General features: G+C 52.8%; 1 protein-coding gene across 4 annotated transcripts in view; it reads right to left on the bottom strand.

The window, feature by feature from the left end:
- HEG1 (heart development protein with EGF like domains 1) overlaps positions 1–14,677 on the bottom strand; it is an 80,190-nt gene that overhangs the window by 15,005 nt on the left and 50,508 nt on the right. For 2 of the 4 annotated variants that reach the window (XM_057738805.1, XM_057738807.1), the window contains 3 exons: positions 11,478–11,612; positions 6,624–6,666; positions 6,454–6,491 (listed from right to left, as the gene is read on the bottom strand). In XM_057738805.1, coding sequence (XP_057594788.1) covers positions 6,454–6,491; positions 6,624–6,666; positions 11,478–11,612 — 216 coding nt within the window. Of the gene's footprint in view, positions 1–1,379; positions 4,531–4,550; positions 4,860–6,453; positions 6,492–6,623; positions 6,667–11,477; positions 11,613–14,677 lie in introns of those variants that run through there. The other 2 variants (XM_057738806.1, XM_057738808.1) reach the window with 2 other exon arrangements.

Raw genomic sequence — 14,677 nt, 5'->3', positions numbered from 1 at the left:
ATATGTACATATAAAATTTACTTTAAACATACATTTTTTAAAGAGTCATTTGATGTTCTTTGGCAGCCATGTCCCTGGAAACTTGTAATAAGCTTGTGGACAATATAACCCACAGATCTTTCTTCTCATACTTGTGGTCAAGCCAGTTCATGAACTACATGAACTGATCTTTTGCCCTTGAGGACTGACTTTAGATTTACTGTGAGGCCACATGATGACGTACAGTGCGTGGGATTTAAATCAACACCTACTGTAATGTTCACTAGTTCTGCAGGTTTCCTGAATGTTTATTACGGTGAGAGCAAAGGCCACGTGTATTGTCTTAGGTTCGTCTGTCCCATCCTTCCTACTTTGAAGAGATCCTGCAGAATGATGAACCTGGAATTCTTCGTCTTACTCTGTCTTGGACATTTGTTGACATTTCACAGTCTTTTCCAAGCACTGGCTCTATCTTTATGCTTCTTGTGGTTTGATCATAGGTTGATGCTGCTGTCACCGCTGTCGCCACTTTTCATTAAACCAACCCATTCTGAGCCTTAGTCTTTACTGTAAGCTATATTTGTCCTCGCTTCTATGCTTATTTGGATGGAATCTACAGGACCATCTGCTTAATCAACCCCCTCTGGGAACTGTCCACACCTCCACATGCAGAGTGCAGTGGGGCGGTCGTGCTTGTACATGTAACACCAGCCCCAGCGACAGCGGTTTGGTCTGGGAGTAAACATGAGATCCAAACTGGATCAATTATTTCCTTCCCAGGAATCTCATTTTGGGAGGGAAAGAGAGAACCTTCTCGTCCAAAATAACTAAGCCAGTGACATACACCTGAAGCTCTTTGGTGAGCCTATCTTCCACTGTGAGGCAGAAAGCCTGAGCACAGACCCGCAGCAAGAGCAGGGACAGAGATGAAGACGGACCCATGTTAACGTGTGCTCTGAAAAGAAGGCGCCAAGCTCCCGCGGCTGTCACCCTCCACAACTCCGATTCTTGCCACTCCTGACGCTGGAATTCCACAACTTACCCCAGGAGCCTTCCAATAAACCGTCTTTGTGGCTCAAGCTAGCTAAGTTTATTTACTCCAGCATAACCTTAGGCAACTGTGATACTGATTTATAAGAAATACATATCTGGGGGCTTCCCTGGTGGCACAGTGGGTAGGAATCCGCCTGCCAGTGCAGGGGACACGGGTTCCATCCCTGCTCCAGGAAGATCCCACATGCCGCGGAGCAGCTAAGCCCGTGCACCACAACTACTGAGCCTGCGCTTTAGAGCCCGTGAGCCACAACTATTGAGCCCATGTGCTGCAACTACTGAAGCCCATGCGCCTAGAGTCCGGTGCTCCGCAACAAGAGAAGCCACGGCAATGAGGAGCCCGTGCACCACAACGAAGAGTAGCTCCCACTCACTGCAACTAAAAGAAAGCCCGCGCACAGCAACGAAGACCCAACACAGCCAATAAAATGAATAAAAAAATTTTAAAAAAATACGTATCTGTTCTCTGTCCTTGTTCCAAGCACAGCTCCTAAAATGATGGGAATTTCCTAAGCCTGGAGAGCAAAGGTGTCTTTTGCTATGTTAATGAGGCGACTTTTGGAAAGCCTTTAGGTAACCCTTGGATGAAGGTTGGTTGCCGGGGAAACCAACCTCGTGACGAGCCTATTAGGAGTTCTGGTACTACCCCCACCCCCCAGCCCAAACTCCTGTGAGGGGAGAGGGGCTGGAGACTGAGTTCAATCACCAACGGCCCATGACGTAACCATGCCTGTGTCATGAAGCCGCCGTGAAACGCCAAAAGGACGGGGTTCAGAGAGCTCCAGCTGGTGGACGCTGGGAGATGAGGGGAGGGTGCCGTGCTGGGAGAGGGCGTGGACATTCCAGGCCCTTTCCCCATCCTGGCCCTGTATATCTCTTCCATCCAGATGTTCCTGAGTTCTATCCTTTCATAATAAACTGGTAATCTACTAAAATGTTTCCTGAGTTCTGTAAGCCAGTACAGCAAAGTAATGGAACCCAAGGAGAGGGTCACTGGAACCTCTGATCGGCAGCCTGCTGGTTAGAAATACAGGTGACAACATGGACGTGGGGCTGGCGTCTGCTGCGGGACTGGGGTGGGCAAGTCTGTGGACCAAGCCCTTAAGCTGTGGGAGCTACACGGAGATGCTGTCAGAATTGAGATAACGGGCTTAGTGATATGGAAGAACACACACCCGATTGGTGTCAGAATCATACCAACCCATATGCCTTCCTTTAAAACTCCTGACTTCATTACAGACCTCTCTAGGTGGCCACGTTAGCTTTACTGTAAAACTCGTTGAGTTCTCCCCTTCCCCCTCACTGTGCTCATCAGCGATGCGTGGTTAGAATTCTGCCTTTCATGCTTTGTGAGGACCTAGAGGGGTGGGATAGGGAGGTGGGAGGGAGGCTCAAGAGGGAGGGGATGTGGGGATATGTGTGTACATGTGGCTGATTCACTCTGGTGTACAGCAGAAGCTGACACAACAGTGTAAAGCAATTACACTCCAATAAAGGTTAAAAAAAAAAAGAATCCTGCCTTCTAAGTCTTTCCGCTCCTCTTGCATCATCCTTCCTTTAGAACCCTGTTCACAGCATTCTTCTTTTCTTTTCCCACTGTACCTTCTGAAATTTGCCTTCCTCACACCTACAGGCTGTAGTGTGGCCATGAGACTCGAGAGCAGGTACAGGGCAGCAGTCCCTCCTCCCAGGGCTGCTTCCTTTCAGTTCCCACACAAAGTGAGCTGTCTGCTTTTAGCTGCATGAGGCTGCCAGCTGACTTCTGGACAAATAATGATCTCGTCTTCCTTCTAAGCAGTTTGTTACGAGTGACTCCTGCCAACACAGCATGTCCACTGGCTTGAGTTCTAAGCCCAGCGTAACAGGTGAAGACCCTTAAAGGATACTTCCCACACCTGCCGCCGCACTGTGGGTTGGGGTGGGAAGACAATGCAGAGGAATCTTTAGGTTGGATGTCTGGCTTCACTAGAAGAGGAGGAAGTGGCCCAGACACGGGGAAAACCGACTCCGCACGCTCGCTGGCTGTGCGGAGCCTGCAGGGAAGGCGTCTCCACCAGAGGGACTCAGGACATTTGAACGGAAAGGGTGACCTACAGAAGGATGTGCTGTGGCTAAGAAGGAGGGGCGGATAAAAATGTCTGCGGCCAGAAAAAGGTAATCTAGGAAAATTATGTGTTCTACCATCACAAAGGGACAATGACCACACAGAGAAGAACAGCGCAGAGGACGGGCCGACAAAGAAAGATTTTACACTGATAATAAGAGGGGAACAGTTAAGGAAATTATGATATACCTAGAGAGTAGAATTGCACGGAACGATCAAAAGTGACCTTATAAAACTATGTAAGTGAAAACACCACACAGTTTACTAGGTTTAAAGGCAGGTTACAAAACAGTTCTTCTTTGAGATCCTATTTCTGTTAAAAAGACACACACATGCACACCTGTGGTATACGGCTTCCCAAACATCAATATGTACACAAATCTACACGTGAAGCAAGTCTGAGGGTCAGGTGAAAATTCAGATTCTGATTCAGCAGGTCTGGAGCGGAGAGGCCTGAAACGCCGCATTTCCGACACGGTCCTGGTGCTGCGGCTGCAGCTGGTCTTGTTGACCGCACGTCGTAGCAAGGACGTGCACCAGGGTGTTAACAGTGATGTGTTTAATGAGGGATGAGGCTTCACTTAGTTTTCTTCTTCCCCTGGATCTATTTTCTAATCAATTTGGGTTACGGAAGGAAAATTAATGGGCATGTTTTATGTTATGAAAAGACAAAATTCACTTACTTTAAAAAGAGAAAAAAGGTGAAGCAAATCACCAGGTCATGAGCGACATAATAAAACTGTGAGGAGGAGCCTCCACAAAATGCCAGCGAAGGAGGAAAGATGCACGCCTGACAAAGGCTGGAGGGGCAGGGGAGCGAGGGACACCCTGACAACAAGCCTGTGAGAATCCTGGGGCCAGCGGGTGAGTGGCATCCAAGGACAGGCCTGTGGGAATCTGCAGCGTAAACAGACATGTTTCACATGGAAAGAAAATTAACAAGAGAGCCGTGACGACAGGTGCCACCCGTGCTGCCCGGGGTGCCGGCCTCGCCAGGCGCACAGGGGGGTCCAGCTGGGCCCAGACTGCCTCAGGCGCCACAGGACTCGAGAGGGGAGCCTGTCTGGCCGGCTCCAGTTTGAAGGCTATTCTCTCTGAGGAGCAACGAGGGAAATGCGGGCACAGCCGGAAAGCTCACAGGGACCTGCAGCAAGGTCACGCAGGTCAGAGGTTACGCCCGTAGCCAGAACACATTAGAGCCGGGTGACTCCCGGGAATGCGGGTGTGCGGGAAGCGCGGGACCGCGTGCGCGACGGGACGGAGCTGGGCTCCCCGTCTCCGGGGCCTGGGCAGCAGAGGGCGCGCCTCCAGGGGCCTGCAGAAAGCAGCGTCTGTTTTCTGCGGAAGATCCAGCCTGAGCCAGCGAGCCAGGCGCTCACTGTCTTCACCGTGGCCTGCAGAAGGGACGGGGTGGGTGGTCAGAACTCTGCTGTTTGGCACAAAACACTGAGTGACGCGCACAGAATCCACAGGTGGGGATGACGGTCAGGGGCTCCCGGTGCCTTAACCCACACCGCGGCTGAGCTGAGACCGCAGAGAAAGGGGCCGCTGGCAGGAGCTGTCTCTCATCGGTGACTCTTAATTGCTTTGTGACACGGGCACGAAGGCTGATATCAAAGTCATAACGTGGAATTCGCAGCCTCAGAGCTCACCAGAGGCAGCAGCTACAGGTGGCCGGGAGCTAGCCATCCAGGCTGGAGGCTGCCCTCTGCTGGGCGCGGTCCTGATGGCCAAGATAAAAGGGCGGATAAAGAAGTCTCAGGCACACAGAGGAGCCCTGCGGCTTCTGAGACCCCACCCACACGAGGCGGAGACACAGGAGCTCACAGAGCAGCCAGTGGACGCCGTGGTGCATCCCCGCCCCCGCCCACACAGCACCGGATGACCTCTGAAGGGCGAGGCACTCGCTGCACTGAGGACGACGCCCTGCAGCGCGCCCCCTTTCCGTCCCTGCCTCCACATTCGCTCTTGCATTCGCTGGGAAATACGAAGCATTTTCTGGTAAACCTCCTTAGGGAGCTGCATGGCTACAGGCAGGGCAGAAGTGCTGGCTCACCCTATGAGAGGCCTGTCCGGGCCGAGGGCCCCTGGGAGGACTGGCAGGGGGGCTCTCTCACCTCCTGCGTCCTGGGTCCCCCCACGCTGGCCACAGCTCCACACACGATGCCTTGTCTCACTCACGCTCTTACTAAAGCAAGTACACCTGTGATGTTGCACCATGATAAGAAGTATCTACCTACGCTTCACCCTCCCCCCCCTTTTATGGCATAAGAGCTTTTAAAACACGGAATTTCTAACTGATGGGGTGAGAGGAGCATCTCGTTAAATAAAGTCATGTGCACTTGTGGTCTAGTAAACTTGGAATGGACTGTTGGCAGATTCTATGGAATGAGGGACAAAGCTACCTTAAAATATTGAGTCTTACCATTCCTGCTACATCCTATAACCCAGAATTTCTTTCAATAATTTTGAAGGTGAATTTAATTTCTCAGGTGTCAATATAAGAAATTGTCAGTGAAAGTGATACGGAATGAATCCCAATCGCTTTTCTCAAAGTGAACCGAGTGCGAAACACTTCGCGGGCGCAGTCACCGCCCCTCGACTCTCTTGTACGCCAGGAGCGCAGCCGTCAGCTAGGCGCAGGCACTGCCCAGTCTCCATCCAGCACTGACCGCCCAGCCCCCGACGATACGGGTCTGAACAGCCCCACGGTCTCCTCTGTCCTCCTCACTGCAGCCCGACTTGATCTTCTGGATGAAACTCCTCTGCTGCTCTAAGACTCTTGCTAGTTCCACAGTGGCTACTGATTAGGTCCCATCAACACCCCCAACAGTCTGGTCCCCACGTACTCTGCCAACGTAACCCCCCATCCCCCACCTGCCTCTCCTTCTGTCCTCAGCCACACCCACCTACACACTGTTCCCGGGGCCCAGGCTGCCCCCAGACCTTGGCTGAGCTCACGCCCTCTGCCTGGGCTCCTTCTCCCTCTGTACGTGCCGGTCAGTCTTCCCAAGCCTCCAATTCCGTCCCCTCTAAGAAGCACCCAGGGGGCCCGTCTGTCCTCCTCCGCGTGGTCCCTCCCTCCCTGCCTCACGCCACACGCCTAACGTACTGATGAACACTCCACAGTCAGGCTGTTTAGGAAAGCCTTTATCTCCCCTACAAACCTCCAGCCCCTGGAGAGGCTCTGCTTTACTCCTGGCTCAAGAGCTGGAAGACAGCTGAGCTGAACTGAGGGCAGGGGAAGGACAGACACCCTGCGTGCCCAGCGCCGTGCCAGCCTGCCCAAGCGGAACTCGGGGCTTCTGCATACTTACGGTTTCCACAGTTGAGACCACCAAGGCCGAATGGGCAGCTGCAAGACGATGACGAAAAAGAGTAAGAATTAGTTTCAAATATCAAAAGAAATAACTAAGGCAATTTACCTATGTAACCTCTAAATAAGGTCTGGAACAAATCCATCATAATAAACAAACACAGAACCTACCTCATACAGGTTTCATTTTCAAGCCTATATCCATCTTCACAGGCTGAAAGAGGAAAGGAAAGTCCGTGAATATGTCCATTGACTTCCCTTGGTCCAAACTGACAGTTAATAAAACCAGCCACCCTAAAGTCCACAAGAATATTCTAGAACCAGGTCAGCTACAAATAACTTTAGAATTACCTAAAACCTGACCTAAATACTGTTGCCAGCTCACCTCTTAATTTTATCAAAAAAATTCTTAACCTCTTAGTGATTCTCAGTGTCCCAGCTCTAAAAAAGAGAATAATAATCATCTCTGTTTTATAGTTTCTTGGAGGAGATTAAGTAAAATAAGGCATGCAAATGATTTACCAAATGTGCACCTAGCACATAGTAACCACTAACTGTTTTTAGCTGTAATTATTATCCAACATAGGCAATTATTTTTGGAAGTTCTCTGTGGCCCTGTGTAACATCCTTCCATAAACACAAAAATAAACGCTTCACCTCCTCTAATGTAAGTCAACCCGCTGTTGCCACCATCAACCCCCTCCCAAGAGGAAGTGAGAGCTGTGACACCTTCAGAGCCATAATGCTGGCGGACGCCTCAGTTTCCATAAGAGAGTGCTCACCCTGTGGTGTGTGTGGTGGATTCCAGACATACCTAGATGAGCCCTAATCAGCACATCACCCAAGACCATAGCTTCAAACCCTCTGGCAGTGCGGCCCGTGGACCACTGCCTCAGGGAAGGCCTGTGGGCAGGCCCTTCCCCTGGACCAGCAGTTCCTGAACTGATGTGATCTCGGAACATTTTCAGCACTACAGTAAGCTGACAGGGCACCATGAGCTGTAATGCACGTGCTTGGATGAAAGCAGACAATAAAAAATCGCCTCTCAGACAAAGTCATCACTGCAAGGAATGACAGAAACTTGGTTCATGATTAATGTGTGACACGCTGCATACAAGAACCACGGGGAAGGGAAGGTGCACAGCGTAAAGCAGAGACCTCTGGACAGACAGCACACACGCTGAGGACGGGATGTGCGCACCCGCGGCATGCGGGGCTCAGAGGCCGCACGCCCTGCAGGCTGGGGTGGGAGCTGTCTCCTGCAGCCTCCTTTAAGGACCAGTGCGTGATCATGTTAACTATGTAGATGTGCTTCACGTCGTCCTTCCTTCTATTTTTTAATGTTAGACACTAAATGCTATTCTAGCATCTATTTTGTTGTCACAGACTATCGACATATCACTAGAGTTTTGTGGAATGGTTTGGAAAATACTGTCCTGAACAATCGAAACGCTCCCACAGCCGATCATGAGGGCCGCGAGCCTGCACCGCACTGTTCGGGCTCCCTGGAAGCTACACTCTCTTTATTAAGGGCAATCTATTACCAGCAGCAGCCTAGGCGAGTTCCTGGGGTATCTACCACAGGCTGCCACGGACCACGCTGCCACAGCACCACTCAGTAACCTCGTGACGAGGACACCCCATAGAAACTTCTCTTGGGTCCCAGGGCCTAGAAAAATGGGGATGGTCCCAAAGAACTGTGCTTTATTTTATGGTTGCCACTTCCTCCCAAAGCATGTCCCTCTCCTTGCCTCAGTATCCAGGAAGCTCAGAACTGGAGTGAGTGGCCTATCTTTAGCAAACAGGCGGGAATTTAAGGTACACCTTTCTGCATGTTCGCTTTCCTTCTAGCCTCAACAAAGTAGTCATTTTATTTCTCCTTCAACCTGATTTACCTTTTAAATCAAATCTCATTTTGTTACAATGAATCTTCATTAGGCACCTCAAATGGTTTTTGCAACAAGGTAGAGCACAATCACATCCCGTTTCCGGAAAGAGGAAAGAGGCCCCGCTCCCAAAGCTTTGATACCTTTGAGATCTCGGAGTTCTCTGAGCTGGCCTTACTCAGGTGGGGCCTTCTCTCCGCTCAGAACAAGCTGAGCTGCTCCTGCCTCCCTGGTGTGGAAAGCACCATGCCCGGCAGTCCTCACACTACGGCCGGGCCATGAGAGCAGGGGACGCTGCCCCGGAGTGACCCGTGGCTCTGTCTGCAGGGCAGCGACACAGAACTGCCAGCATCCCAGTGACTCATCCCACCCATCTGAGCACTGAGGCATGTCACACTAGTCTGTTCTATTCTGAACACGTCTTCCTGGAAATGTTTTTACATCAAACCTACCCACCCAACCCTCATCTGCTGGGTGGGAGCTTTCCATCCTGTGGCTGTCATCCAGCCAGATGTAAGGTCCATCTGCTGTCCTGCCTACGAGCTGATGGGTTGGGCTGTTTTCACTCAGCTTCAGAAGTGACCCGGCTCCCTGGTGTAATGGCATTTCCTTATTTCAGATGGGCTGACTCAGTCACTCATCAAAGACTGAGTGCTACCACGGGCCTGGCGCTGCCTAGGGGCTCCTGGAGAGCAACCTCGTCACAAGGCACTCCGTTGCGCCTCAGGACCCAGCTCCTCATCTCCACGCCCTACAGGGACCCTGAGCTGCAAAGCACTGAAGATGCAATGAATGTGGCGATGGCCAGCATACACGCCCAAAGCGGGTTTCCCCTACTGACGTGGAACACAAGCACATTTAAGCCTTCTGGCCTTTTAAATAAAATCAGTACTTGCGAGAGTCTTCAAGGCTCTCTTGTTCCTGACAGGAAACCGAATCAAGACCTGCTGATCTCGTCCTATCACGTTTGCTGCCCTCTCATCCAGCCGTTCCTCTAATAGGCATCTGTGGCCCCTCACCATGTGCAAGTACATTCTAGAGACAGGAACTCAGGACTCTGCAGTCTAGTCAGAGAAAGAGACCTGCAAACGGGCAGCTGGAATTCACCAGGGTGTCTGCATGATGGAAGCAAGCTAGGACATCTATGGGAGGCACACCTACTTTAATTTTACATGATGCTTTGAAAGTCTGGTAAAGACATTTCAGGTGAGACACTGAGAATGTGTGCGTGTGTGTGTGTGTGTGTGTGTGTACAACAAAGAACAATATGCACTTGCTAATTTACAGCTGTTAATTGCAGAGATTTAGAAAATGCACACCCACATGCTTTATCCTCGATTTATACCAGGGACTGACCCCGGATCTGAGGTGCCCGAAAGGGTACTCCTTTGACCTGCCCCTGTGCTCCAGCACCAATGGCCAGAAGATGTCACTGGAACCCCTCAGAACCCAGCCAGCCAGGCTGTGGCCCAAGGAGCTCCGGGATGCATTCACGGAGCTCTGAGGGCCACAGAGGAAAGTCGAACCAACAGGCAAGCCAGGCTGCGCAGGGCCTCGGCCACAAGCCCAAACGCTAACCAGGGTCTCCTCACGCCGAGCCTTGGGTCGCTGCTTGACAGACGTAAGGTGGCTGGTGCCTGTGTCACGGCACCTGGTAACCCTTCGGCAGCTCTACGACTGCTCGCTTGTAAGCGACACACGTATGACGCTGCTGACTTGGAAAGAGAGGGAAATGGCTCAGGCTGGCCAGAAGCAGAGGTGGCAGCGCTGTCCTGAGGCTGCCTGAAATCGCAGAGGCCCTGCGCACAGAAACCACCCCGCCCCTGCCCCACACAGCCGCACGGCCCCAGCACACACGGACGTCAGCAAGGTCACCTTCCCACACGAAGTGGGCTCAGTGCCCCAGCTTCCAAGACGGGCCAAAAGCACTCGCGTGAAACCAGATGAGCAGGCACTAGGAAGCATCATCCCTGCATCAGAGCAGCAGACCGACAGGGCCCTGAGAGGTGCGGGGAACCTCACGCGTCAGGCCCGCTGCCCCGCGGGGCCGGCGCCCCCCTTCAGAGCCTTGCCGGGGCTGCAGGCAGGGCCGAGGTACACTGTCAGAGCGCCTAAGTCAGAGGGTCTGAATCTCCGGATGAGAGCACTGCCCTGAGATCTATTTTTATCCTCTCCTCTAACGGGAAGTCCTGACAGGAATAAGTGGCGTGTCACCTTTCCCCAGGACGCCATTTTTACTCAGATTCCAGTACATCTGTCACCAGCAGGCGTTGACCGAGCAGGAAAACTGGGCCACACACGCGCCCACGTGATGCGAGGCCTAAGGCCACGTGCTGCCTTTACGTTGCCAGGCTTCCTGTGACCACGAATTGCTGCAGGGCTTCCTAAGTCAGGGCACCCGGGCTGTGCCCTTGAGCTCATTTTATTTTAAAGAAGTTTGCTTGCACTGCACCCACCGAGCGGCCTTCATCTCAGACTAGATGAATTTAACCCTCACCTAGGAGGCTAGCAGAATTAGGTGTTTGCCTTGAAACCTTTAAAAGCAGAATTCATTGGTTCAACAACAACCTGGGTAACATACAAGAGCAAATGCTGATGGCCTACAAAGTACCTCCATAACCACGGCCCTCTTTAATTTTTAGAACATCCAATGAATTATCACTGCACCCATTTCACAGAAGAGGAAAGTCGGACTCAGCGAGGCTAAGTGACTTGCCCCAGATGACAGGACAGGTGGGCAGAGTGGGGCTCCTACTCGGGGCTCCCGAGCTGCCAGCTGCCACTCAAAGGTACAGCCCTGCCTCCCTGCTGGTATTTCCATTTTAAAAGATTAGCAGACAATCGAATAAAGCTTCAGGAACTACAACAGTAAATTTTCTAATTTCCTTTAAGTAGGGAAAAAGAAAAAAATTAATAAAGAAAAAAAAGCAAAGGTCTGGCCACCCCAGGCATTCCATTCTCCTTTCTTTTCCTTTGAATCTGATTGGCCAGACCAGTGTGCACCAGTCAGAGATAATGCTATTATTCCAGGGAGATAACGTGTTCAACCCTGCTGGGAGCCAAACCACCGGAACCGGTGACCCCCAGACGAGGCCCGTCCCCCGAGAGCAGGGCGAGCTCCCCGGGCGGAGGAAAGCACCTCGGCAGGAGTGGTCCATCTTGTTGAACTGGAAGTAGCCGGACTTGCACTGGCACAGGGCGACCCCGTCCAGATCGGTGCAGATGGAGGTCTCTCTGTCACACTCCGGAGTCTTCCGCTTGCACAAGCTGCCCGCTGGAATGGGAAAACAAGACAGTGAAACACAAGACCTCCTCCCTGTCAAACATGGAGACGCGTGGACGTTCTGTCTCAAGGGGCTGGGAGAACCGTTTCCAAACGAGCCTGCGTGGTGCCCTGCTCCTCTCGGAGGCCCTTCTGCCACTGCTCCCCCGGCCAGCCGGGCCTGTTAGGAAACGTTCACGCGAGCTGCCACGGGGCAGAAAGCAGACCCAGCAGAAACGGGGTGCTGTTGCCAACGCCAGCGTCCCCTGCAGCACAGCCCTCGACGCGGGGCGGGGGGGGGTCCTCTGCACGTCCTCGCCCAAGGGCTACACGGGAGAGTCGGTACAAACGCAGAGAGCGCGACCCCGCTCCGTCAGGAAGAAGCCCTGACTCAGCGGACGTGTGTCCCGGCTCTGCGTCTGTCTGGCGGCTGCCGGGGCGGGTGGCCGCGGCCGGGCAGACGGGCTCCGAGGAGAGGTGCGGAGGGCGACCCGGCGGCGCGTGTCCTGCCGCTGTCGGCTCCCCGCTGCACGGGCGCCTGCCTGGGGCTTGCTGGGCTCCGGGTCACCAGCACCTGGCCGTGCGGGCCAGGCCCGTTTCACGGATGACAAAGAGCTCTTTCAGCATGATCAGAAAGCATTCACTGTTGTGCACGTGGCCCTCTCTGAGACTGTACACTGTGGGCCCTCCCACGACGTACACAGCAGGCCCCCTCTGAGTTTGCACACAGCCAGCCCTCTCTGAGGTTGTATACAGTGGACACAATGAGGGTGCTTTTTACCATCTAAGGCAGGTCTAACAAAAAAACACAGGTAATTGGGGCATACAGACAACAGAACAAAAACATGAGATACACGGGAGAGTGGACCGTAACTTATTTATACCATGTACAGGGTGAGACGGATCTATGCGGTTGTTTTTGGCAGGCGTGAGCGAGAGCAGGGTGCGGAGACAGCCGGGGAAGGGCCACGTGTGCCCAGGGCAGCGAGCTGTGGGCTCCCTTCTGCCATCTTACAGAAAACACCAAACGATGCAGCAGCAAGGCGCCAGCTCCGGACACGGCAGAGCTGCGCCCCCCAGCCCGCCCCGGGCAGGCTCCGGTGACAAGGACCCCAGCATCTGCCTCCGTCTGCGTCCCGAGAGCTCTGGGCCTGCGGGTGGCTTGGTCACAGGGAGGTTAGTTTAGGACACAACTTCAGTTCTCAATGCTGAATTTCCTGTCTTTATCAGTGGAAGCGGGCGTGCTAAATCAGAACCCTATTTGTGTATGTGATAGAATTTCCTTTGTTTATTGTGAAAGGTTTGTATTTAAGGGAGAAAAATGAAAAATGGAAAATCTCACCAGGCAAACACCGTGAGGCTGGCACAGAGGGTACTAAACGGCCACAATCTCTCATCTAAACTTTTTGAAGCCTTAATATAAAGAAACACCTCCGCACAAAAGGCTGTCCAGGCCGGTACTAGCTTGTGCAGCAGCCAGCCTGAGCGGCCTGGCCTGATTAGATAGTTTCTGGAAGCCAATGTCACGTTTTCCCTCCACCTGCCCACAAACCCAGCCTTCTGGCAAACACTGCTCGCCCTGCTGCGACAACCCTTCCCGCACAGAAGCAGACTCACTCGAAGGCCGGGAAACCGAGCCCCGCCTTTGCGAGGCAGGGGTCGCGACCCTCAAAATTCCTGAAGAACGTCCTGTCATCCATCCATCAAGTGGAACCACGTATCACACCATTTTCATCTCAAGCCTGGCAATGGGATTTTTCTGTGTCCACAATTCCCATGGTCCTTCCTGGGCATAACATCCGCCAAACAGACAATGAGAATTTATGTTACCCTAAGGCTGGGACACTCCCTGGGGGATTTCCAAGGGCTCTAAACCTCTGGAGAGATGAGAGCTACAGTTCTTTGAAAGACGAGGAAGTAGATGTTTTGTGAATTGAAGGGGAAAAACCTGCCCTTCCAACGGCAGCATCCAGAGTGGCCCCGTGCGTCCCATATGCCGGGGACACCCAGGTGTCAGAACCTGACAGCTCCTGCTTGTCCAGCCCGCCACTAGCACTCAGAGAGGTGAGTGAGAGACCAAGCGGTGTGCTGGCAACACTGCAGAAGCCCCAGGAGGGAAAACGCAGAAGTGAGGCCGTTTTCAGCCAAGATGCGTGGCCATCTTTGTCCTCAGGGGCTTGGAAAGCAGAGGCCAAGAATGGGCTCCGGCACACGTGGGGGCAGGAGGCACACGGGAAATCTCTGCACCTTCCTCTTGATTTTGCTGTGAACCTAACACTGCTCTAAAGAAAAAAAAAGAACGGGACCTTGGCAGGGAAGCAAGGACGAGAGGAGCCAGAGGGTGAGGCAGGGCCTCACACATCCAAACATCTGGCCACTCGACTTGCAAGACGTGAAATGTGGTATCTGAGACGACGCTGACCGTGCAGGACCTACTCCACACGTGTTTAGTGAACTGAAAGGTCGCTTTCCTACTTTTTGGGGAGGAAACACTGAGACCCTTGAATCACTGGCAAGAGAAAGAAAGTAAAATCAAAGAGCTCCTGCCTCAAAGGTTAAAGTACAGTACGATGGGGCAAGAACTTTTTAGCTCATTCCCCAATGAAGCTGAATGATAGCAACTTCCACTCCAGAATGTTTAGCTTTTTTTTTTTTTTCCAAGTGAAGAACCAGCCCTTAAATGGACCAAAGCTCTAGCGTTTATCCCAGAGCAAAAGGCTAACTGCCAGCTCCCAGCTCTGTAATGCACAGTCCTCAAGGAGGGCTCTCGGGACCAGCTCTCACAAAGCCCTGGCCCGTTGGGAAGGTCCTGGATCTGCCAGCAGACAGCGCCAGACCTGCTCCCCACGGCTTAGGTCTAGCATCTGGGCGCCAGGTGGGGGGGTTCGCGCCAACGCCGCAACCCTCCCCCGTCGCGAGTGTCGTAAAACGAGCCAACCAGAGCCGGCTCGGACCGCTTACGCGGCGCAGCAGGGGCAAGCCCCCTGCCCAGGGAAGCACTTTGGATTCCAGCAGTTTTCCCATCCCAGAGGCGAAACCTCCCCGCCAAGACCCAAATTTGCCTTCCAAACGTGTTT

This window comes from Hippopotamus amphibius, chromosome 6 (assembly GCF_030028045.1).
Source record: "Hippopotamus amphibius kiboko isolate mHipAmp2 chromosome 6, mHipAmp2.hap2, whole genome shotgun sequence".
Lineage (NCBI taxonomy): Eukaryota > Metazoa > Chordata > Mammalia > Artiodactyla > Hippopotamidae > Hippopotamus > Hippopotamus amphibius.
The sequence above is the reverse complement of the archived record's forward strand: the minus strand, read 5'-3'. Positions and strand labels throughout refer to the sequence as shown.